We start from the raw sequence: 22645 nt of genomic DNA, 5'->3' as shown, positions 1-22645 counted from the left end.
AGGTGTTCTTTATCCTGGCATCTCCAGGATGTGAAGACTTTTATTAGCGTACTTGGTAGCTTGTGTGAGGGTATGTATGTTATTTGTGTTGAATGTTATTAAAATGATAATGCTGTGTTTCTTTCAAGGAAGCTATATTGGAAGAGCAGGAAAAGAAGAAAAGCAAAAACCTGTATGTATATAAGATGAGAGATACTTTCTAAAGCACTGTTTCAATGCAGATAGCAGTGCTAATGTGCTTGTTTCATACTTCTGAAAGTCATATTAGAAAAATACCTTGGTGCCATCAGACAAGCTGCTGCATTGGTCGTGTGATTCTTTTCCAGGGCTGTGACTATAAGCTTAAGGATTATTGCAAACATCCTTGTGCTTCTCTCCCTTGCTGGAAGTATTTACATCATTTACTTTGTTGTGGATCGATCTCAAAGGTTAGAGCGCACCAAAAAGGAATTGACTCTTTGGGAGAAAAATGAGGTACGATGTTTTATGTATGGCACCTCTGTGTCAGCGGTAGGGTTATTGTCTCAGTGCACCCTATTGCTATAGAGAGCCCTGAGGTGTAGCCACAAGAGTGGCCAGGAAAAACAAGGAACGAGATGGCCAGGCTGTGGTTACATGCATCTCCCTTTGCACACTTGCCGTTTGTGTGCTGCAGCACGATGCTAGCAGAGCTGAAGCGGGCGGGAGGTCAGCAGTGCCTCCGTGAGCAGGGGCTGCAAGTTTAGGAAGAACTGCCACTTATGAAGCTGCTTGTGTGCCCACAACTGAGCTGAGGGACACTGGGCCAAAGGATTAAAAAAAAAAAAATTGTTAGGAATGCATCAGCTTTGACAATAGCCATTGATTTCAGCTGGAGGATACTGAATGATCTGTGAATATTTCCCTTCAGAGGAAGGAGTGGATACTGAGAATAGGAAGCGAGTGGAGAAGCTACTCAGCCGTTTCAGCTAAAGATGCTGTCTTCCAATTTCCTGCATGTTAAGTTTTTATTTTAATAAAATAAAGTAATAATTTTACAGGTAGCTTGTAACTGTCTGGAGTAAAGACTCCTGAAGGTTTTCCAGATCTGTAATTTTGAACCTCATTTAGTGTTTTTATTAATGTCAATAATAACTTTCTAAAGCATGCTCTCCAAGAAGACCAATCACCAAATCATCCATAGTGTTTCAATCAGCAGTCAAAGCACCAGAGATCTACATGGAAGACTACAAAAATGCTGTGTCTTTCTGTTCTGTAGGTGAGCGTTGTTGTGTCGCTAATTACAATGATTGCACCCTCTGCTTTTGAACTTGTGGCAGCTTTAGAGATGTATCATCCAAGGACCACGCTTCGTTTTCAGCTTGCCAGGTACAGGGAATAATGTGCAACATAGAGACAATGTGGGGAGCAAGGGAGGAAGAGGAGAGGCGCGTTCTGGTCGCATGGTTTATTTCAGCCAAAACAGAGAATGCGTAAGAAGTCGGGGGGGACAATAATGCTCATAACCAGTCTCACGTTCCTGTTGTTTTCAGGGTTCTTGTTCTGTATCTGGGAAACCTCTACAGTTTAATCATTGCTCTCCTGGATAAAGTGGACAGTATGAGTGTCACTGTAAGTTTAACTTAATGTTTTATCGCCTGTAAAACTAGTTAGCTTTATAGACAGAATTCCTTTTATTGTAGTATATGTGAAGTCAGATGTAAATTTGTTTGAAATCAAAGTATTAAAACACATTACCATTTGTTAGACTTGTAAAGTCAAGTTTAGTCTGTAATGTTCCTTTACAAATATTTGTAATTTTTTTTTAGGATAATTGGATCCACTTGATTGCTGGGGTATAGTTTAAATAAACAGATTTCCTCCGCGTTGCTTAGCTACTTCAAAAAAATTAGCCGCTACTTTAGGCCAAAGTAGCGGATTGGATACCTTTAGGATATCTAAAAGGTTATCTTTGGATAACCTTTAGGTTATCTAAAATCAACTTACAATATTGTCCTTATGAATTTCATCTGACTCTGTAATTTGGCAGCTACTTGACAGTTACCTAATTGCTGCTTGAAAATACTTGCAGAAATGCATTTGTGTGTACGTTTTAGAAGGCATGGACACCTGCGTGTATTGCAGATATAAACTCAGAAAGGACGGTTGCAAATTTTGCTTTCAGGACATTTATTCTTTCAGGACTCTGAAGTTAACAACAATGCGAGTAATTCTACCGCCTTCTTAGCAACCAAAACTCTTCCTGAAGAAAACAATTTATCTACAACTATTCCTGATGTACAGATTAAGAGAAACAACATTGTCCTGCTGGAAGACGGTCGCACTCAAAACTTGACAGTTTCTGACTCGCTGGTTAACAAAACAGTTTCCTTTGACTATAATACTCAAAATCCACAGGATCAGTGCTGGGAGACGTATGTTGGTCAAGTATGTTACTGTTTTATTGTCTCATCAATTTATTCCTAATCCACGTTTGACCATCAGTTAAAACCACATGCTGAGTTGTATTTCAGAGTTTGTTTTATGCAAATTTCAGACTTTTAGCTGATTATGCAGAGTGATATAGTCACAGATGCGAGGTTTTTCTGTTCAGTATCTGCAATGTGTTTGGTGTTGTACAGATGTCCTTTTCCCAGGCTTTGGTCTTTGTCTTCAGCTCTGCACAGGCAGATCTCTACAGATGCATGACATGGATACAGGTCCTATTTTTAGTAGGATGCATCCTATTGAACTCATACAGAGAAACAGGTCTATAAAAATGTATAAACAGTAGCAAGCATCCTATTAATATCTTTTTAAATTTCAGTCTTGTGCAGATTCAAACTCTGCTTGGATGGATGTGAATGCCATCCATGAGACTGTGCACTTGGTCATTGTGCTGTATCTCCACATTCTCTAATTCATTCTGCCTTTGTAAAGCAGAAGAGAATTGGGTCTTCTCCCACTTTGTCAGACAGCAAAGGGGCAACAAAAGGTTTCCAGCTACTGTCAGTCCCTAAGAATGGAGCTAGCTGGGTGGTAGCGCCATGTACACGTGCCCACAGTTGCAGAAAACCTGCAGGCTTGATATGACACCGTTTGTTTCCCTATGTTACTTATGGCCTTCACTTTGAGTGGCTACCAGTAACACATACATAGAGAATCTTTAACTACACAAAATATGAAAGTTGTCATTTGATCCCAGTGTGCTGTGGTCTCCAGCTATCAGTGTTGCACTTAATCTAGTGGCCTAGACAGGAGATATTAATGATGTAAGCATGTCTCTGCTTGCTTAGCTTCTTGTTCCAAAGTGGAAAAAAATAAAGATCTTGTTCTGCAGGCCGTTTGATCATCTGGGGCAAAAGTCCCTTCCTAGGTTTATTGGGCTGATTTCTATTCTTGTATGCCCTTCCTTCTATTCAGAGGCATCACTCACTGAAACTCATTTGATCTTTGGGGTAGAAAACATCCATATCGCATTTAGGTAGCCAGGACTTTTTTATAACTGTCAGGTTTTTTGTTTTTTTCAGGATGGGCTGGAGATGTTTGGAAATACATTTTCTGTTTAGCTGTATGTTTTTAAAGCTGCTAAATATAGTATAACCCAAATCACTTGTAAGTCTTAGCACTATACAGCTCTCTTATGGCTTGGTGATCCCACTGCCATGGGTTTTGTACAAGGAGTAACCGTTTCTCAGCGTGAAACACTCTAGCAAGCGTGCATTACAACAGTTAGCCCAATAAGGGGCTTGGGTATAACAGAATACACAAAACTTTTCAGTTTATCTGGATAAATTTTCAGAAAGGCAATTAAAAAGAAAGCTTGAAACCGCCATGACCAGTTTTATTGCTGTAAGCAGTAGAAGACGCAGTGAAAATTTGATTACACTTGTTCTCTTTGCTAGAATAAAGGCAAGTAAACAGAAAAATCTGACAACGGGAAAAGCTAAAAGAAAATGTATTTATATATTCAAATCACCGCGTCATCAGAATACTAAGCTTGAGCCAAAACACAAAATGCAAATACAAATGCAAAATAAACTATACAGAGCAGTATGCATGTCCATTTGTTTTGAGAATGACTCAGTATGTTGGAACACTCTGTATTTCAGGAAATGCTGAAGCTGTCAATTATCGACATGATTTTCACAGTCGCAAGCATCTTGCTAATTGATTTTTTCCGTGGACTCTTTGTTCGATATTTAAGTGATTGTTGGTGTTGGGATCTAGAAAGCAAATTTGTAAGTACATGCTTTAATTTTAACAAATTAAGATGCTGAAACTGGGTAGGCTTATTCCTTTAGTACTGAGCATCCTTAAAGCTTTTTGGCACGTTAGTAGTTTCTTGGTAGCATGCATGTGCAAAGGCACAGCTCACACTGCGTAAACTGGGTTTAAACTGTAGGGTATTGGGTAAAGGCTGAGGTCAGATGCTTTTCCCAGAGCTACTCCCGTGGTGGTGGTACAAAAACTTCTACTCTTCCAAACTGAGATCGTGGTGCAGGCCCACAGTCAAAGACAAGTAATTTGTGGGCCTTTTCAAAACACAGGGCATGGGTTGTTCCCCGTGTCCACTTTTCTGTAGCCGTTAACAACTATCCATAATGTAGATAGTGCACCAAGAAGCAATAAGTTAAAGCATGTAGCCCTTCAAAAAAATCGCGGTCATGGTTAGCAAGCAGTTGGCATAAAAGCCTGAACTTTGTTCTTCCTGTCCTTAACTAAACAAGTGAAGTAAACTAGAAAGGAATTACTTTATTTAATTCCAGGCAACAGAGTAAGTTTTACTGTGTTCTCACTGCCTGCCCAGGACGAGTATTTACTCTGGAGATTTCAGGCTATATGCAGTTCTGCACACTGATTCAGTCAAATGTTTCTAATAGGTGATCTGAAAAAAATATTAATTCCACCTACGCTATATTTCTTGTAGCCGGAATATGGAGAATTCAAAATTGCAGAGAATGTACTGCATTTGGTCTACAACCAAGGAATGATCTGGTATGCAATCTCTAAGTGATTTTTAAAGGTTGGTTCTTTGCTGGTTGATTACCAAGTCAATGTGGTAATTCCCAATGAAAGCTATCCAAATAGGATATTAGTACAGCAGCCTACGACGCTTTATTGTATTTAGGGATTGTTGATAAAGTGAGACATTGCTTAACCACTTGGTATATGTTTTTGCTACTAAAATTGCTTCTGGCAACCCTGAGCACTGAAATGACATTGTTTTTCCAGGATGGGAGCCTTCTTTTCACCTTGCTTACCTGCATTCAACGTTCTCAAATTGATTGGACTCATGTACCTGAGGAGCTGGGCTGTGTTAACGTGTAATGTACCGCATCAGCAGGTTTTCAGAGCATCCCGGTTAGTCCAAATAAAGAATAAATCAAACGCAGACAGTAGAAATGTCTTCTGTGTTTAGAAACAAAATTAGAGGAGCTCTTAGTGCTGAAAATTGAGAGGCAAAATTGACAGTAATGCTGCTAATAAAAGTCTGTGAAGAAAAAAATAGTTACTGAGAAACTGGAGAGCTGTAGGATTATACAGCAGGATGGTTAAAGAGAGAGACACAAGTGACATAAAGGGAACTGAATTGCCTGAGGTTGGTTTATGACTGTACTGAAAACCTTGGTAGACATTCACTGCAAAAGTCAAGGTATGAATTTTCCCAGACAATATCCAGAGTAGAAGGACTCATCAGGGATTGTGTCATTTCTCTGAAGAAATTAACCAATACCATCAAAACTATTTTTATGGCCACAGTTTTGGTGGTGAATAGAAATAAAACTGGAAAATACACCAGGGAACATTCCTGCACCAATAAATCCAGCCAAACACAAATGCTTAATTTCCATACAAGTCTGATTAAGTGGAATAAGCTACATGTGTAAATGTCTGCATTTACTGATGTTTGTCTTTGAAAACTATTAAGTATCTTGTCCTGAAACAAAACAGAAGTCCCAATTTTTATCAAAATGTAAATAATTGAGTGTTTCTTTCACTCTTAAGCATCAGTTATTTTTAACATGTTTTGAAGATGAATCAAGTTCTGTAACTTTTTTTGCCTACCCCCAGCAGAACTGAGAGGTAAGGTTAGTTTTTATAGGATGGTACTACAAATAGCTTTCTGGCTCTAGCAGTGACATCTGGAAAGCAGTGCAAATAGAATTTTGATCATTAAGAGTCTGTTCATAGTGGCTCTGTGCAGACTTTCCAACCATAACACAGTGATTTTGATCTTTCAGAAATGTAGATCTTGAACTTGTTAGGTAGGTACAGACTTATCCTTCATGTTGCCTCTGTTTTTCTCTGATTAGTATAATCTGAAAAATGTTATGTCTTCCCGCAGATCCAATAACTTCTACTTGGCCATGTTATTGTTCATGTTGTTCTTATGCATGTTACCAACAATTTTTGCTATTGCCCGATATAAGCCATCTTTAAGCTGTGGTCCCTTTAGGTAAGTTGTTATGAACTAATGAAAACTGCAAAGATGGTATTTCTCCCCCCCTCAATAAAATATATATAAATTCAATAATAGCAGATTACCAATAAATAAAAGAATATAGACAGGACTATGTTTTTGTGCTGTCCAAGTTTTGCACTTCAAGAATTAGCTGAATATGTGAAAGTTCTGAATGAGTCTAGATGTTCTGGATTATATGCATAGTTCGATTATTATATGTTTACATAATATGCCACCAAGCAATCTACTGCTTATCACTGTCTTGTGAACATGAGGTGTCTCAATTCAAGCACTACCAAGCCTGGTCAATGGTTTTGCACTTTTCAAAACTTGTTAAAAAGTAAATAATAAGACAAGTAGCTTATATCATTATTTTTTTTCCTGTGACTATACTGTTCCAAAATAGTCTTGGATGAAACTTCTTGTTTATTAGTGCAACATTGCTTACAAATTTGACTGACAAGGATTTGCTACAGCTTAATTTTATTTTCATTTTACTCCCTCTTGTAGTGGACAAGAAAAAATATATGATATTGTTTCGGAAACAATTAAAAATGATTTTCCTGCATGGTTCAACACAGTCATTACTTACATCAGCAGTCCTGTCGTTGTCCTCCCTGCACTACTACTTCTATTGTAAGTACTTTGGTTTTCATAGCAAAGTTAACCTGACTGTATTAATCCTGGGCTTATCTCTAGAGAGTCAAATGTTAATATTAAAGAACAAAACTGCGTTATTGTGATTTTATTAAGCATATCTGAAAAAAACTTACAAATGTGTGGTGCAGGGATCTGATGGGAGTGAGAGTATTTTGAAAGAATGTCATCACATTTTCAAAAGTAATTTCTCTTTCTGGGGTACCGTGTTAAAGCAAGCTCATTGTCTCATGTCAAGACTTACAGTGCTGCTGGTTCGATGAAGTTTTAAGATCCCTTTTCCTTCTCAAGAGCTCCTCAGAAATTAATTTTCCATTTCCTCATGGTCATTAGTTCAGTTTAGGACTGTGTACAGGTTCAGTCTATCATTTCAAGAGGCTACCCAGTCATCCTGATTCCTGACAAGATAAATCAATTATGAAGGTCTGTTCTTAAGTGTTAATGTAATATAGCTTCCTGCAGACTTTCCAGTGGAAGTCCTTCTTTACTCCTGTCTCTAAATAATTGTTCACAGCTGGTAATTAATATTTACTTTTGAGCTGTTTGAAATTCACTTTGCTTCTATGAAGAATCATCTTCTTACATGTACCTTTATATCATTTTTTCCATAAACTGCAGACCAATGCAGAATTTGCCCTACTAGCCTAATTTTTTACACAAATCAGAAAGACCCAGGCAATGCCTCTAACTTTTTCCTCTAAAGTCCCAGCCATATAAAAACACACATTTACACATTCAACTAGATCTATTCGCTGCTTCAAAATGATGGCTAGGCACATATGTAAATGTTTATGGTATCAGTCTAGCTTATAAGACTTCTTTACTCAATCTGAAAGCCAGTGTAATCCCTTATGTCAGGCCAGATCTGATCTCAGCTCTGCCACTGTAAATAAGGTATTATTCCAACCAAGTCAACAAAATTACGCTGGTATGAATGTGCAAACTCCGCTTTAGTTTTAGTATCTCTGTTCAGTAACCTTGGACTGGAAGGAAGAGGAGAGAATATATACCAAAATGTTGGGTTTATGTGTGCCCAGAATTTAAACAAAGAAAGCTAGGAATGGGCAGGATTGCCTGCACAATGAAAAGACCTGTCCCGTTTCCCCCCCTCCCACCCCCCCCCAAAAAAAAGTACAGTTGGAACTGCTGTTAAAGAAGTTCTCAGTGTCACTTATTTCTTAAACTTCTGTGTATGCTTGCTTGAACAAAGGGCTGTGATCATAGTACAAAGGAAATGCTAGAAAGCAACTGAGCCTGCGTACCATTTTGTTCACCTATAAGCTCTCTAAGAGAAAACTGTCAGGGATGTTGCATGTGAGTTATATTCAGCTCTGTGTTTTACTTCTAGCATGCTAATTTATTACCTACAAAGTATTGCAAGATCATTAAAATTCACCAACAATCAACTGAGAATGAAGATCCAAACAGTAAGTACGGCGTTTTTACATAAAAGTTGGTGGGTCTTCACAAAAGTGCTAGCCTTAATTACGTCTCTAAAGTCACTTTCAGGGTTTCACCATGTAAAATCAGTTCTGTGTTTATCATTCTTACGTAGTAGTGAGCTTGCTTTCTAACCTATTGTAATCTGCTGGTTCTCATTCTCATGTTTGTATTTTAGGAAAGAACTGAAGATAAGAAAAAGGTGGTTCAGATGGCAGCAGGTAAGTTGCTGAGCTTTAGAGATACCACTATTAATAAAGCATTTAGACACAAAATCATTTTGATTTCTCATATGTATAAGGAAGTTCAGCTACATTTTAAAATCTGTATTTCCTGCAGAGTTCTCCTTTTAGATGGTTTCTGAGCATATCTTGACTTAATCTTGGCAGTGTGTAGGTATAAACTCAATTGGGATCCACAGACTTGGTATTTTCCTGCTTTCACCACCTATCGGGCAGGAGCTGGTGGGCATTCTCTCATTCAGATCGTATCAGACCTTGCACAAAATACATAGGGTAGTAGGCAGAAGACGGGAGAAGGGAACGCTCCTACTCTTTGACCTGAACAGGTCAAACGCTTCCTATGCAGTGAAAACGTTTCAGGCTTAACTGTGTCTACTGTGCCTGAGGGGATTTGAACCTGTGCCTTCCACTTCTCAGATTTTAGCAATGAGATACCAGGGAAGGGGGGGGGGGGGGGGGGGGAAGGGAGAAGGAGGCAGTCTTTCTAATCCCTGCCAGTGAAACTAGTCCAATGAAGAAACAAGTGAAAATTTGTAAAGCCAAAGAGAGGACAAGTCATGATTCAGTAACCTTATAGCTAGACTTTAATGTTATTTACACCCTTATGAAAAAACTTAAAATCTAGCAGACGTAAACGATGAAATACTTGATGTGTAGCAACAGACTGCTCAGGAGGAACAACTAAGGACAATGAGATATGTTTCTTAGTTTGATTTTCTTTGTAAAAGACACCAAATTCAGCTTTTTGGACAGCAGCATGCTGTCACTGGTGTTGGTTTCCTGAATTTGGCCACCTTCATCTTGGTAATCATGTGTAACGTAAACTCAAATTGTGCTCTTGAAAAGAAATGTTTGTTTCTTACTTATTTTGGACACCTAGAGTGCAATTTCTAGTTTTTTCTGTATACCCCAATGTTATGATGACCTTCTGTCTGCCATGTACTGCAGTCTGCCAGTCCACCCCTTTTTCACCATGTCTCCGAGTACGACATGACTGCCGCTCCTCGCTGAACTCTGTGGGAGTCTGTTGGCATTGGGTCCCTTGACTGAAGGGAGAATTTGAGTCAGTGCATATACAGAGCAGCTTCTAAATTTAGGGCCCTGGAGAGTTCCTGTAATAATTCCTATTTTCTAGCCAGAATCCAGAGTCTGGATGGGAATGACAAGAGACCTGAGCAAGAAAGTGATATTATCAGTCAAGAGTCTTCAGTACGGTCCTCAACCCCCCGAAAGAATGGCAGTGTCTTGAACTTCGAATCTCCTGTGAGCCAAGGCACCAGAATACAAACCATTTCCCAGTCTGTTCCCCAAACAGTGCCCTCAGCTGATGTAGCAAGGTCTGTCAACGCAACTCCAACAACTTCAACCTCTTTAACGCCAGCTCCCTCAGTACCGAGCGTACAGAAACCAAGAAGCGATCACCACCCAAACAGGCAAGACTTGTTTTGATTTTGAAAGGGCATTTATTCCAGTAGCTCCAGGGCATACCTGTGTTTATTTACAGAATAGCTCTACGTTCAGACTAACCCTGTCTGATGCAGCACAACAGCTGAGGAATTCTTTAAAAGCAGATTCACTTATTAGTACTACTCAGGTTGCGGGTAACAGCACCTCCTTATCTCCCTGAATTCAGTTGCCAGATTAGATTTTAAGACTTTTGAAATGATTTAGTTGATGGAGTTCACACACACCTCTAAAACAAAGGCAAATATTAAGATCCCTCTCTGGCATGTATCTAAAATAGTTTGTGGAGGTTACTGTTTTCCATGAACAAGACAAATACAGTAACAGTTAAGGAATTCTGGGCAGAATGTCTTTGGAGGCCTAGTTGTAGGATGACATGTTTTGGACAGGTTGGTTCAGAGAGCCGACCGGTGCTAAAGCGCCAGCTACCTATTTTTTTCAAGTGATCAATTAAGAGCATTTTTACACAGTTCTTAAAATCATAAGAAAACAGATCTGGAAGGTACCTTGAGAGATCAATATCTGTTGCCATTTCCCATGGAAGAAGAAACGTTTCTCCTAGTTTCTAGCATATGTTTCTCTAACTGTTCCTAAAAAGTTTGCACAGTGGAGACTCCACAGTCCTCACTCTTATGGTCTAGCGTTTGACTTCCAGCGCAATAAATTTCTTATATCTGTTTTAATGATACTGTTAAATAAGTCTCTCTCAATAAATATATATTTTTGTTTTGTTTTGTTTTTTCCTAAAGGTACCCAAGCGTTGTGCATGGGACTGCAAATGATCTTTGTAAAACAAAGCCCTACACCCCAGTGACTTTCAAAAAGCATGTTGAAGATGTTCACTCTGAGCCTCTCTTTAGAAAAGGTATTCGACAAGTAAATCCAGATGCTCTTGGGGCAGGGGCTCCTGTTTTTGTGGGACGGAGACCACATGCTACCAGATATTTTCTTGTTAATGAACATGAGTCTCGCAAAAAGTTGCTCCGTTCTACTTCCCGACTCCCAAGGCATTTCAGAATGGATGAAGCAGGAGACGTTATTGAGTTGTATCCACGTAACGTCAGAAGATATGTGGTTCGAACGCCACACCGGATGTATTCCCCCCATCCCAGTGAAGACGAGGACGATGAAGAGGATCTCAGGAGAGACTTGATGAACAGAACCCATCGCCCCCGCTCACTGTCTGATCTTCGCCCAGCACCCCGATTTTACATTGGGGAACATGCTGATGGCCACGTTCTTATGAGCAAGGATCTAGCCAAAGTGCATTACAAATCCTGGGATGATGGTTTTGAGCTAGACCTGGATAGGCCCCCGTATGCTTACAAAAAAGTACACTTGAAAAATGTTGAAGTGGACCAGCACTATCCTGAGCAATGTGTGAAACCTAAGTCAAAGCACAAGCTGGAACAATCTCTAACGGAATCTGATTCCATTTCCATTGAATCCAGCAGCGATCCACAGAACAGTGGCAATGACCAATATATCCAGGTCATTCATAGCAAGGAAAAGTACCTGAAACCTGGGGCAAAGCTCAGCAAAAAGAAATCAAAAAACAGTGTTGATCTAACTATGTCTGAGCCTAATGAACTGGTATGCTCGAATGTCTGAGGAAGCGCCCCATCATTTTTGTGTTTTGAACTGGTGTATTTGCACTTGTACTTGCTGTGTTTGAGGTCCGCTGGAGAAACTGTGATGTGGTTTTTGGAATGACAGTGTACGCAGGGGAAAATGTAGTTAGCCTTGTACTTTACTGTTAACTGTACCTTGCTTTAATAATACAACTGATACGCTACAAAATTTGGAAGAGAAAATTATTCCAACTTATTAGTCACTATTATGCTATTATTTAAAAAAAAAAAAAAAAAGCTATGGTAAAACCAAGAGCTATGTACTTGGGCACTTTAATTAAACCAGTCCAAAAACGTCAGGTGAGGCTCTGACGCAGCCACAGCTGATGATGTTTGCACTGAATCAGTCCAGCAGGGAATCAGCTTCCTACAAATGCCGAGTTGCTCTCTGCGATATAATCTGTGGCGTTTTTCCATGCCTAGTTCAAATGCTCAAACAGAATAGCAACAGGTTAAATTCAGAGAATACAGACAGCGGACTTGTCTGAGCGTAGCAGCGCAGGCCGGCCGCCTATCCAGAATGCTCGGGGGTCGTTAATTTTGTGGGGCGACGGCTCAGCCCGCCCTGACGAACTTCACAGGTAGCCTTTGGGGAACGCGTCACAAATTGTGAGAAACTGTCACAATTTTACCAGCTTAGATGCTGAATACTGCTGGGTTTTTTTGTTTGTTTGTTTTTAATTGGATTACGCTTGGATAAAACCCTCGTGCCGGCAGCCGACCCGACCGCCCGCTGCCCCTGAGTACCTGACCGGGGCCTCACTCGGTTTGAAATTAGGAAAGAAACTGCGACACCTTCCGCCTGGCTCCCAGCGCTCTCTGGAGGCCGCAGGCGACCCGAATAACGTCTCCGCCTCGCTGCCCTTCTCCCCTGGGCTCTGCCCTTCCCGCTCCCCCCGCAGGGACCCCGGCGCAGCCGCCCGTCCTCACCGGCGGTCCCGGCGGCGGCGCCGCCCTCACCGGCTCCCCGGCGCCGCCGGGGCGGAGGGGAGGGCCGGGCCGTTGGGGCCCGCCGCCCCTCAGGTGAGGGGGAGGCGCCGCCATCGGCCCAGGGGGCGGCGCGCCGCGGCGCCCTCATAGGCGGCGGCCGCCCCCCTCCTCCCCCCCCCCCCCGCAACCGCCATGGACTACGCGGGGCTCGCCGAGGCGGCGGCCGCCAAGATGGGGCTCTACCGCCGCGACGCCGGCGGCTGGCGCGGCTGCCGGCGCACGGTGAGCGGGGCCGGGCCGGGGAGGGGAGAGAGGGAGGGGGACGGGGCCGCCTCGTGCCGGGGGTGCCGGCGGCGGCTGACCCGCCCCTCTCCCCTCACCCCTCTCCGCAGGGCGAGGTTGCGGTGTCGTGGAGACCCTCCGCCGAGTTTGCCGGCAACATGTGAGCCCGCCCGTCTCCCTCTGTGCGCTTGTCGGCCGGGGCGCTGCCCGCCGCCCGGCCGTCGGGTTTGTCCCGGTTTTGTGCCCGGGCGGGGCGGGCGGTTCCAGTTTCTTTTCCGTCCTGCAGCTACCGGGGGGAAGGGACGGTGCCCGCCAGCCCCGCCGACGTCTGGGAGTGCATCAAACCCGTGGCCGGCGGGCGGAGAGCCGAGTGGGACCAAAACGTCAAGGACTTTGAGGTCGTTGAAGCTGTCAGTGATGTAAGTCCCTTAAAAACCGAGCGGGTTGTGATGAGTCCAGCGTTGGTTTCAGAAGTGGACTCGGATTCCAAATCTGGACCGGTTTGGCAGCGCTGGGATTGGAAATCTTCCCCCCCCCCCTTTTCTTTTTAATTTTCAATGCATTTTTTTTTCTTAACTACAGCTTATCTTTCTAAAAGGAGCTACTATAGTGTCTTGGCTAAACGCTGCTTAATTAAAAATACATAATTTCATAACATTAAAGACCTGAGATGGTTATTAACGTGGCTAAGCTTTTAAAGTTTCTCATGATTATTTTTAACAAGTTATTTGCGAGGGAAGAGGAGACTTAGACTATACCCCGACCTAGCGGAGTAGTGAAGAGGTCCTGTGGTTGCCCGTTAACGCAGCCCGCTGCCTTTCAGCCCGGCAGCACGTGATGCTCCGTCCCCAGCGCGTAGCAGCCGCACGCAGCCCGTCGCCCTGTCCTCGGCTGACCTCGGGCCTCGCATCTGTCTCAACAGCACCCTCTTTTAACTCGGAGATGCTGCTGCTGCTTATGTTGTCGTGAAGTGCTTGGAGTGTTACAGATGAAAACGGCTACATAAGAGCAGCAGCTGGTGGGAACACTGTCCAGTGTTCAAGCTTTTTATTTGTTAGAATCTTAAAAGGGAAAGGTTCAGATCCCTGAATTGGAAGTGGTGGATGAAGGTGCTCTGAGGCTTCCAGAGTGCAAACGCAACCGATCCTAGGGATTTTGGTGGGAGTCCTGGGAAGATTTCTCCTGTCAGAACCTTACAGGTACTTAGAATTAAATATAAACTGCAGCTTTAGAAGTGGTACAGCCTGCTATTTGATATTCACAGACTTTATCAGACTTGCCAGTGTTTACCAGTAGAAACCTTTGTTTTGGAGGGCCTTTCCATCACACTACCTTCATACAAGGGGGCTGAAGCTTTCTGCAATGTTAACAAATCTTGGTATCAAATTTCATCCCATGTGATGCGGTACAAAGAAGGTATCTTCGTTAACTTCCTGAAAAACAGAGGTATTTTAACTGTCCCATGAGTATAGATGTGCCCACTTCCCTTTTCAGCATCCCTTGTGGTATCTGTCCTTATATGACTTGGGAGCAACTCGGCATCACTGTGTTTTTCTCCATTAATCTGTCCTTCATCAACACACCTTAGTGCCAGGTGCAGAAACTGCAACTATGCTGAATTGCATTTTATTCAACAAACGGTGAATAGAACTCAGTAGTACAGTTTGCTACGCGTTAACTTGGAGTTTGTGGCTGCATGAGGATCTTTTTGTTGTACTTCTGAAAGCATCAATTAACATGACTGTTTTATAACTTCTAGACCATCTCTGTATGCAGAACCACAACCCCCTCAGCTTTCATGAAGATCATTTCACCAAGAGAATTTGTGGATGTGGTACTAATGAAGCAGTGTGAAGATGGGACTATGCTGTCTGCTGGTAAGATGCTTATGTTGTCAGTGTCCTCATACAATGTTATGAGGTAACCTGTAGCTACAGCAAATAAATATAAGATTAAAAAATAAATAATATATGCTGTTCAGTCGCTGTTGATCTGATCTTGATCAGAAGATAAAATACTAGTGAGCTGTTGACATCATTGTCCTCAGATGCAGTATGGAAGTCATGTTTTTGTTCAGATAATGATTGTATTGTTGGCCTGTGGTTTCTTCTCATGGTATGCCTTTGAGATTGAGTAGTTATTTCATTTACTGTTAAGTTTTGAATTTTTTTTTTAGAGTTTATAGAGCTTTTTAAAAGGACTCCTTTTGCTAAATTCTGCTTTACCATTTTCTACAATGCTTCTAGATTCTGGTGAGGCCACTGAATAAATGTACTGTTCCTGTTTTTATCTAAACAACCATTCATCTGAAGCCAAATAGTGGTAATTTTTAAGGGGCTAGCACGGCATGCAAGCATGTCTCTTTGTTTTTTCGCTCCTGTTACAATTCAGTTTTTTACTGCCCTACTGTTCAGCTGTCCCATTTTCCCATCCTGTTCAGGATTCTGACTTGCCAGGATTGAAGCTGTGCTTCTTAGCAGACCAGTGGTACATACCTCTGCAGTATGGACTTATTGGAAGTAACTTGAATGAGCTCTCAAGAGCAGTGCCCTCATACTACACGGTTTTGATAAAACTCCTTGAAATTTGTCTTGATGCTTACTTCACAGCTCAGTAACAATTGCTTCTAAATTTAATGTTTGTTTGCTTTGTAGATTTCACGGCCAGAATGGTTCCTTTTAATCATGTTTTCTGACTGCTTGTACAGCACAGCCCAGCATTGAAAACATTAGACTATCGTTCCTCTTAAATATATTCCCTTGTATTAAGTTGCTTCTCAGCTGGTGCTTTGACTACAACGGACTCTTGACCATCCCCTTTGAAAATAACATTTTTCTTGAATGCTTTTTTCCTATAGCTACCAATGTGGAACATGCACTCTGTCCTCCTCAAGCAAATTTCGTTAGAGGGTTCAATTATCCCTGTGGCTGTTTCTGTATACCTGTTCCAGGGTAAGAGGAGATCTATTTGAATGCTATATGTTCTGACGTCCTTCCTATCTATAGCGCAGTGTAAGCGTGTATGGGCATACCTGTAGCCTCTTGGCAACCACAGGTTTCTATCTTCCTGTGACTTGTAGTCCTTATGAATGAGTGCACTTTCTGTTCGCTTTTGTGCAATTAGTCTCTTTCCATTTCCTAGAAAGAAGTTGTTAATTTTACAGGAACCATCATCATGGTAGGATTCTTGCTGACCTCTTCAGCAGAGATTGAGCAAAACATGCAAGTACGCCTCAGCTTTTGCAAAATGAGTACATGATTGTTTATTTCATTGGGAAATTCATAAACAGAATCACATACCTAACTGGGGCCTGATTTAACTGTAATTTGACTTGCAGGGATAGCCGCATTCGTAGGAATTTGAGAATAATAACCTCTGGTCAGTTTAAAAAAAACCTTAGAAATATCTATCATCAGCTAATGCATATAAAAGTTACTGTAAAGCTCTTAATGTCTTCAGACCTGAAGCTATAAAATTGCTTGCATTATTTTTTGCAGAGAATCGGACAGGACTCAACTCCTCAGCTTCTTTCAGACCGATCTTGGTGGCTATCTTCCCCAGACTGTGGTGGATTCCTTCTTTCCAGCTAGCATAGCTGCATTTTACAGCAATCTGACCAAAGCTGTTAAGACATTAAAAGCGTGACAAGACCAATTGCTGAGATGACCACCTGAGGGTAGGAAAGCCAGTGGCAGCTTGAGGATAGAAATGATGGGAAATAGAGGTTGGCCTACAACACTTTTCTACCAGCAAAGATACTTAGGAAAGGTGAAGTGGGAACAATGAATTCAGTAAGGTAAATTTTTTACACAGCGTTTTCTGCCGGTCTGTATTCAAAGCAATGCACCATCTTCTAATGTATTTTTTTAATTATTAAAATGAAGGTTATCACACCAGATGCTGAAAGAATCCTGGAGGCAGCACACTGCTGGCTGTCTGCGGGGAGAAGATGCACGTTTTACATCTGTGTTTGCCCATGCTTCATCAGGGTCTATCAGGATCATTGCTAAAATCCACTTAGCACTGCTGGCACTAGTCAAGCGCAGGTCAGCCCTGTTGTCTCTCTGCAGCTCCCCATAGACTCCCGTGGAACAATGGTCCTTCCTTGAAGGAAGAGTTAGCTCTTTTGCTGCTAGCACTCGTAGAGCTGCTAAGATGTTATGATGGGACCAAGCTAGCAAATGGTAGAAGCCAGAACAAATTGGACTGCGTCTGGAGGATCCTGCTTGTTTGTTCCAGCAGACTTCAGTTCTAATGGTAAACGTGTGCTTAATTTCTCTTTTCTGAATCAAGGCCTAACAATCTAAATCAATTCATAGGTCTGTGGTCTGTAAACTTCTTTCCTCCCCTCTATACCAAAACCAGTGATTTCCACAGTGTCATGAACCAAACTGCACTGACATAGCAGTGATAAATAAAGCTTAAGCGCTTTACCTGCCGTTTTTCTAACTGCACTTGAAATGATCATGTATTTAAACATTTTTCCATCTCTTATGGTGAGAGGTATTAACAGGTAAATAATCTTTTCGGTAACCTAGTCTTGATTTAACAGGACCCATTTGTTTCTTTTTAAGACTGTCTCATCTCACAGCATTATCTTGGGAAATCAGCTCCTGATCTAGTGTGCAGTGATGCGTGCAGCTCTAGAAAATATTTATGGTGCTGATTACTGCAGGAATGTCAGACGTTACTATGCATTGCCTATAATTACGAAAGGAAAAGGAAATGAATTGCTGAATTAGAAATTTAAATGCAGGTTGTTATTTTAATGCTGTAATTGGATTATTTAATGAAGTTAGTATGCTCTGTTTTCTGTCCCTCTATTTGTTGTATGTATAGTGTAATGTATGGACTTGAAAGCAAATTTTCCCACTATAATTTTTACCTTGTGGAATAGATTTTTCAAGGAAGCAGTTTTTAATCTAGTCTCCTTGTATACAAAGATTTAAAAACTCATGTGAGTGTGTTACAAAATAAATATTTTTCTGCTACATCTTACTGTTTTTCCTGGATCATCCTTTAAAATCGTTTCCCACCTCACTGCTTTGCCAACAGGGAAACTTGGGAGGCTCTTGGACATCCAGTGTCTCTGTAAATTCAGTGCATCCAGGTAGAGAAGAGCCTTCAGTCCCATTTCCACCCCTCACGAAGCGGGGATAAGTATTTAGGTGTTTTGGTGAGAACAAAATGCTTAAGAGTTGAATTGACTGAGAAGAGGTTTGGGCCCTGCTACTACAGAGGCTAATGCATGTTTAACTAAATATACTGTAAATCAAGCATGAAGTGCAACATCTGTGCAAATCTTTGAAGGACTATGATTTTTGTTAATTTAAATATCAAAAAGTTCAAGGAGCAGAGCCCAGGTTACCCCACACTATTCCTGCAAGTAAACTTTTTGCTGACAGGGGGGCTTTTTATATTAGCTATACATAATATATTTTGTGTGTGTGTGAGTATACATATTGTATATTGCTTCAAACAATAAGGATGGTAGAGGAGGCTCTTCATTAGAGTAATTTAAGGTTCTTTTCTTTTGAATGTTCAAGACATTATCTAGAAGGAATTAAGAGCCCTTAAGATATTGCAGCCTTCTGCCGTGCCAAGTTAGGGATGGAAATGTCTTAGTAAAGAGCATCCTGTAAGATGTTGGAGGACTCCCCAGTAGAAAATGCTGCCAGTCACACAGTGTGTTTCCACTTCTGCTTTTGATCTTGGCTGATGTCAGGAAACAGAGATGGGTGAAAACTGAAAACTGGGCAAAAACTGAAAACTGTTAACAGGAGAGAGGAGCACCTTTGGAGAACATGAGATCGTACCTGTGTTGGTTGTTCTATGACAGTTCTTAATTTGATGAAATAAAATAGCTGTTTCTAGCGAGGACGTCTTCAGGAAATGACACTGAAGTAAGTCAAGCCATTCTGTTCCATGGCTGTACCTGGTACAATCTCTGTTTTTAAAGTCACAAAGCTGACCAAAAAAGTGTGATCTAGCTTTTACAGGAAGTTCTTTTAACTGTGCTGCTTTACTGTACAGAAGTGGTTCACATTTTTCTTGTATTGGTGGTATGGACAAGTGGTTGAAACGCCATAGAACTTTTATATGCTTTTTATGGGTTTACTTAGACTCTGTTGAGCCAGTAACACAGAGTGATTCAGGTAGATGTTATTTTTAAAACATACAAAAAGATTCACAGTTTGATACATATTTTTTCTCCTATTTTGGTATTTTGCTACCTAATTTGTAGAATGTTTGCTTTCAGGTTTTTTTTTAATTGGAGAAGACAAGTCAATTGGAAGGGGGTCTATGGTTGGGGGTGGCAGATGGCTTGTCAAGAATGTTCTTCCCAGGGTTAACACAGAGTTGATATTGAGCAAAGGCCAAAGCAAGTCTTTTGCTTGGATGCGATTAATACCATCTGCTGTCTATCCCACTTCCCCTTCCATCAGTTGCCATTTCTGTGACCTTTGCCTTAAGTGTTCGTAAAACAGTTTCTGAACTCCTGTAATTTATGGTCTAGTGAAATTAAGTAATCTAAGAGAAGTGCAGCAAATTTCCGAAGTACAGAAGGGTGACTAGCCAAGGACAATAACTAGCTTGCCCATCCGGCATTCAGCTAGTGACTGAATACTTCCAGGACAAAGCATCTGCCGTTGTAGCTCTCCTTTTGATGAAATAGGTCAGAGAAGACCAAATGGGTGCATGAGACTATCTTGCCAGAAGTACATGTGCTGCTGGTAGAAATTCTTGTAGAAGATTAAGGACCCAAAATACTGACAGCAGGATTTGAAGCATAGATTTGTCTCAAAGTTACTTAGTATTTCTAGAATAACTTCTAGTGTTCTGGACCTTTGGGTCCAAAAGCTTTAATTCCTGTATACTCTCACTGGCACTTCCCTGATGAGATAACACCACGTTATTTCAAAATTTATGTGTGGGCAGAAGATAAGACTTGGTTCTAGATGGCTTTGTTTCTCTCCTGTATTAGTCCTCTCAGACCTCAAGCCAGAGAATGATTAGAAAAACCTCCGCTACGTTACCCTTAGCTTCCTGCCTCGTTTTTACAACACCTACAGATGCTCCCTTTTTTCCCAGTGTTTGCCTGCTGGAGTTGAGATTGTTTCAGCTGCTAGTAGAAAGTCCTCCTAGGACAGATTTTGGCACTCTTGACTGTTTTGTGGCTTGAACAGAAAAGCTGGAGTTTTCCAAGAACTGTTGTAGTTTTGACCTATTGACTTGCATCCCCATTTCTCTGCCCCTTACAGATCCTGTAAGTCTTTTCCTGTGCTGCAGCGTGTTTAGTTATAGGGTTGTAGACATGTTCCCTCCTTTTAGGATTGTAGGATAGGGAGCAAGCTATTAGAACAAGGCTGAAAACTTACCCCAGAATGTTTCTTATTTTCTTAAGTTAATGGCTAAAATAGGACAGTGCTATGGCTGTCACACATTTTGCAATCAGCATATTATTAATAAAAACATTGTTTTATCATTCTACGCTTTGTAACATCTGTTTCTGAATGTTGAAATAAGGATCCTGAGCATTTTGTGCATATCTTCTCATTTTATCCGAAACAGCTTGTTCTGGAATTGTAAAAACATCTGTAACTGGCAGTAAGATCGTATGTATTTTTCATACATACTTTCACAATATCTTGCTGTGCTGGCCAAATGGCTTTCCGTAAGGAAACCTTTTTTTTTGTTTGTAATATCAAAGGTAGTCTAATTCCTCTTCCTACAAAGTTTCAGATGACTTGGTGGTAACAGAGCTCAGATTCTTCCTCTTGATGAGAGCTGTGATGGGCCCATCGGGTAATGCCTTGATTACATTCCATGCTTCAAAACGAGTGAGTCCTTGCATGGCAGTCGTGTGCACTTGTAATAGCTCGTCACCAGGCTGAACAGGGCTGCTTTGTTCTGAAGTAATCCCTGAGGACAAAGAATTAATGTCCTTTAATTCTTTGGGTAGAGGAGACTTTAACAAATGTTTCACTCATTAAGGATCACCAGCACATTTGGTATAAACCAAACCTGGGCTCAACAAAAAGAGCAGCAAATCACTCACACTGGAGTGAAATAGGTAATGCTGTATTTACAAAAAATAGCATTTTCCTGGGTATAAATCAGCAGTCAGTTCTGAACTGTACAGGTTTGCGTCAGGTAAGGACCTGCCGTGCATACATTTAAGTGTGTTTACCTTTAAATATCCTGTTGATGACAATGGGTTTATCTCCATGAATAGAGCCCTTCCCTCCTTCCAGACTGAATCCTAGACCAGCAGGTGTTTTTTCTAGAGTTACAGTGCAGATTGCATCTTCAGTTGCTGGAAACAAATGGGAAATCAGCAGATGGGAACCATATACTCTGAAAAGCTAAAACATCTGTTACAAAGAATGAGCTTCTATTTGTTTTGGTTGAAAAGGCACCAAAACCTGCCAAATGAAAGAGAAAACAATAGTCTTTAATTTCTCTTTTTGTCATTGTAAGGCTCTCTGGGAAACCAGAGAGAGAAAGTTGTATTTTGAATTCACGGCAGAATGGAAAGATAAAAGTTGGTGATGTTTACTAGAATTAGAAAGATCTGTTCAATGAACAAAATTTAGGGAAAACATATTTGACTTGATGTTAGTTTTGAAAGTGCTATTAACTACAAAGCTACTCGTGTTTCCTTGCAGTATGTAAATAAGGTTCTCAGGTTTATCTAGCCAACACTGAGCTGCTCTTCACGAACAGCCAGAATTTCTGGTGATGAGTAAGTGCTTAGCGGATGGGGATTGCAAAGTAATGCTGCTGAACATACTCACCAGACTCTTGTGAAACATCACTTGCTACTGAAGAGGTACTAGAATTAATGGAGACGTTAAGACTTTTTTCTCCATCTTTAGCTTTTCTAGTGACGACAACAGCTTGCCTGGGCTGTCGGGCCTGTCGCATGATTGCTGAGGCATCACTGTGAGTGGCCCCTTTAAGAGACTTCCCATTAATGGATAATACTTCATCTCCTTTCTGAATAGTTCCTTCCTGAGATGCTAGTCCGTTAGGAAACACTTTGTGAACCTATTGAAGACCCCAGTCGCCACACACACACACACGCACACACACCCCCCAAGGAAAAAAGGGAGAAAAAAGACAAATCACTAAATTACTCGATGTTTTTTTACAGTATGCCTTTTTCCATTCTTTGCTAGAAGCAACTTCTACCTGGCACGTTCCAGGGCTGAGGGCTGAATAACGTTGTACAGAGAAGTTCTCCTGGGCGCAGCCCTCCTCAAGCAGCTTCTAAGTGCTAAGTAATCTGCCCAGCCCCAGTGTCAGATGGCCCAGGCCCTGCTGCCCTGGAAAGCACCTTGCCCACGCTACATCCTGATCCTCTCTCGGCTCTGTCAGTCTAAGGGAGAAGACATAAGGCTTGTCTCTTGTTTCCAGCCCTTACATGCCCATGTACTCACTTCATTCCTCCCAGGAGGCCTGACTCCCTGCAGGGTCCCCTATAAGCATAGGGACAAAGGAGCTGTTGCTTCCTGCTGTTGAGCGGTGTGGACTGTTTGGCCTCAGCTTTAAGAGCTGTTTGGTGAGAATTG

General features: G+C 41.5%; 3 protein-coding genes across 12 annotated transcripts in view; 2 read left to right on the top strand and 1 right to left on the bottom strand.

Moving 5' to 3' along the window:
- TMC3 (transmembrane channel like 3) overlaps positions 1 to 12705 on the top strand; it is a 200215-nt gene extending 187510 nt beyond the window's left edge. For all 6 annotated transcript variants that reach the window (XM_068957990.1, XM_068957991.1, XM_068957992.1 and 3 more), the window contains 14 exons: positions 129 to 172; positions 327 to 474; positions 1238 to 1347; positions 1512 to 1590; positions 2161 to 2406; positions 4071 to 4199; positions 4889 to 4956; positions 5194 to 5322; positions 6308 to 6418; positions 6935 to 7060; positions 8430 to 8508; positions 8700 to 8742; positions 9899 to 10196; positions 10977 to 12705. In XM_068957990.1, coding sequence (XP_068814091.1) covers positions 129 to 172; positions 327 to 474; positions 1238 to 1347; positions 1512 to 1590; positions 2161 to 2406; positions 4071 to 4199; positions 4889 to 4956; positions 5194 to 5322; positions 6308 to 6418; positions 6935 to 7060; positions 8430 to 8508; positions 8700 to 8742; positions 9899 to 10196; positions 10977 to 11838 — 2472 coding nt within the window. In that variant the 3' untranslated portion in view covers positions 11839 to 12705. The remainder of the gene's footprint in view (positions 1 to 128; positions 173 to 326; positions 475 to 1237; positions 1348 to 1511; positions 1591 to 2160; positions 2407 to 4070; positions 4200 to 4888; positions 4957 to 5193; positions 5323 to 6307; positions 6419 to 6934; positions 7061 to 8429; positions 8509 to 8699; positions 8743 to 9898; positions 10197 to 10976) is intronic.
- Positions 12706 to 12879: 174 nt separating this feature from the next.
- Positions 12880 to 18061, top strand: STARD5 (StAR related lipid transfer domain containing 5). Of its 2 annotated transcripts, XR_011143620.1 has the most exons (7): positions 12880 to 13070; positions 13181 to 13230; positions 13357 to 13489; positions 14830 to 14947; positions 15928 to 16021; positions 16568 to 16866; positions 16955 to 18061. XR_011143620.1 is itself a non-coding variant. In XM_068957797.1 (6 exons), exons 1-6 carry the CDS (start codon positions 12981 to 12983, stop codon positions 16713 to 16715), a joined length of 633 nt encoding a protein of 210 aa, XP_068813898.1. In that variant the 5' UTR covers positions 12880 to 12980; the 3' UTR covers positions 16716 to 18061. The 2 variants fall into 2 exon arrangements, 1 of the variants encoding a protein (XP_068813898.1); XM_068957797.1 differs by having other exon boundaries at positions 16568 to 18061.
- A 2670-nt stretch (positions 18062 to 20731) lies between these two features.
- The window catches only part of IL16 (interleukin 16), a 38557-nt gene continuing 36643 nt past the window's right edge, over positions 20732 to 22645 (bottom strand). For all 4 annotated transcript variants that reach the window (XM_068957790.1, XM_068957791.1, XM_068957794.1 and 1 more), the window contains 3 exons: positions 21869 to 22121; positions 21262 to 21387; positions 20732 to 20993 (listed from right to left, as the gene is read on the bottom strand). In XM_068957790.1, coding sequence (XP_068813891.1) covers positions 20800 to 20993; positions 21262 to 21387; positions 21869 to 22121 — 573 coding nt within the window. In that variant the 3' untranslated portion in view covers positions 20732 to 20799. The remainder of the gene's footprint in view (positions 20994 to 21261; positions 21388 to 21868; positions 22122 to 22645) is intronic.

Source organism: Struthio camelus, chromosome 12, assembly GCF_040807025.1.
Source record: "Struthio camelus isolate bStrCam1 chromosome 12, bStrCam1.hap1, whole genome shotgun sequence".
Classification (NCBI taxonomy): domain Eukaryota; kingdom Metazoa; phylum Chordata; class Aves; order Struthioniformes; family Struthionidae; genus Struthio; species Struthio camelus.
This window is presented reverse-complemented; position numbering and strand designations above follow the sequence as displayed.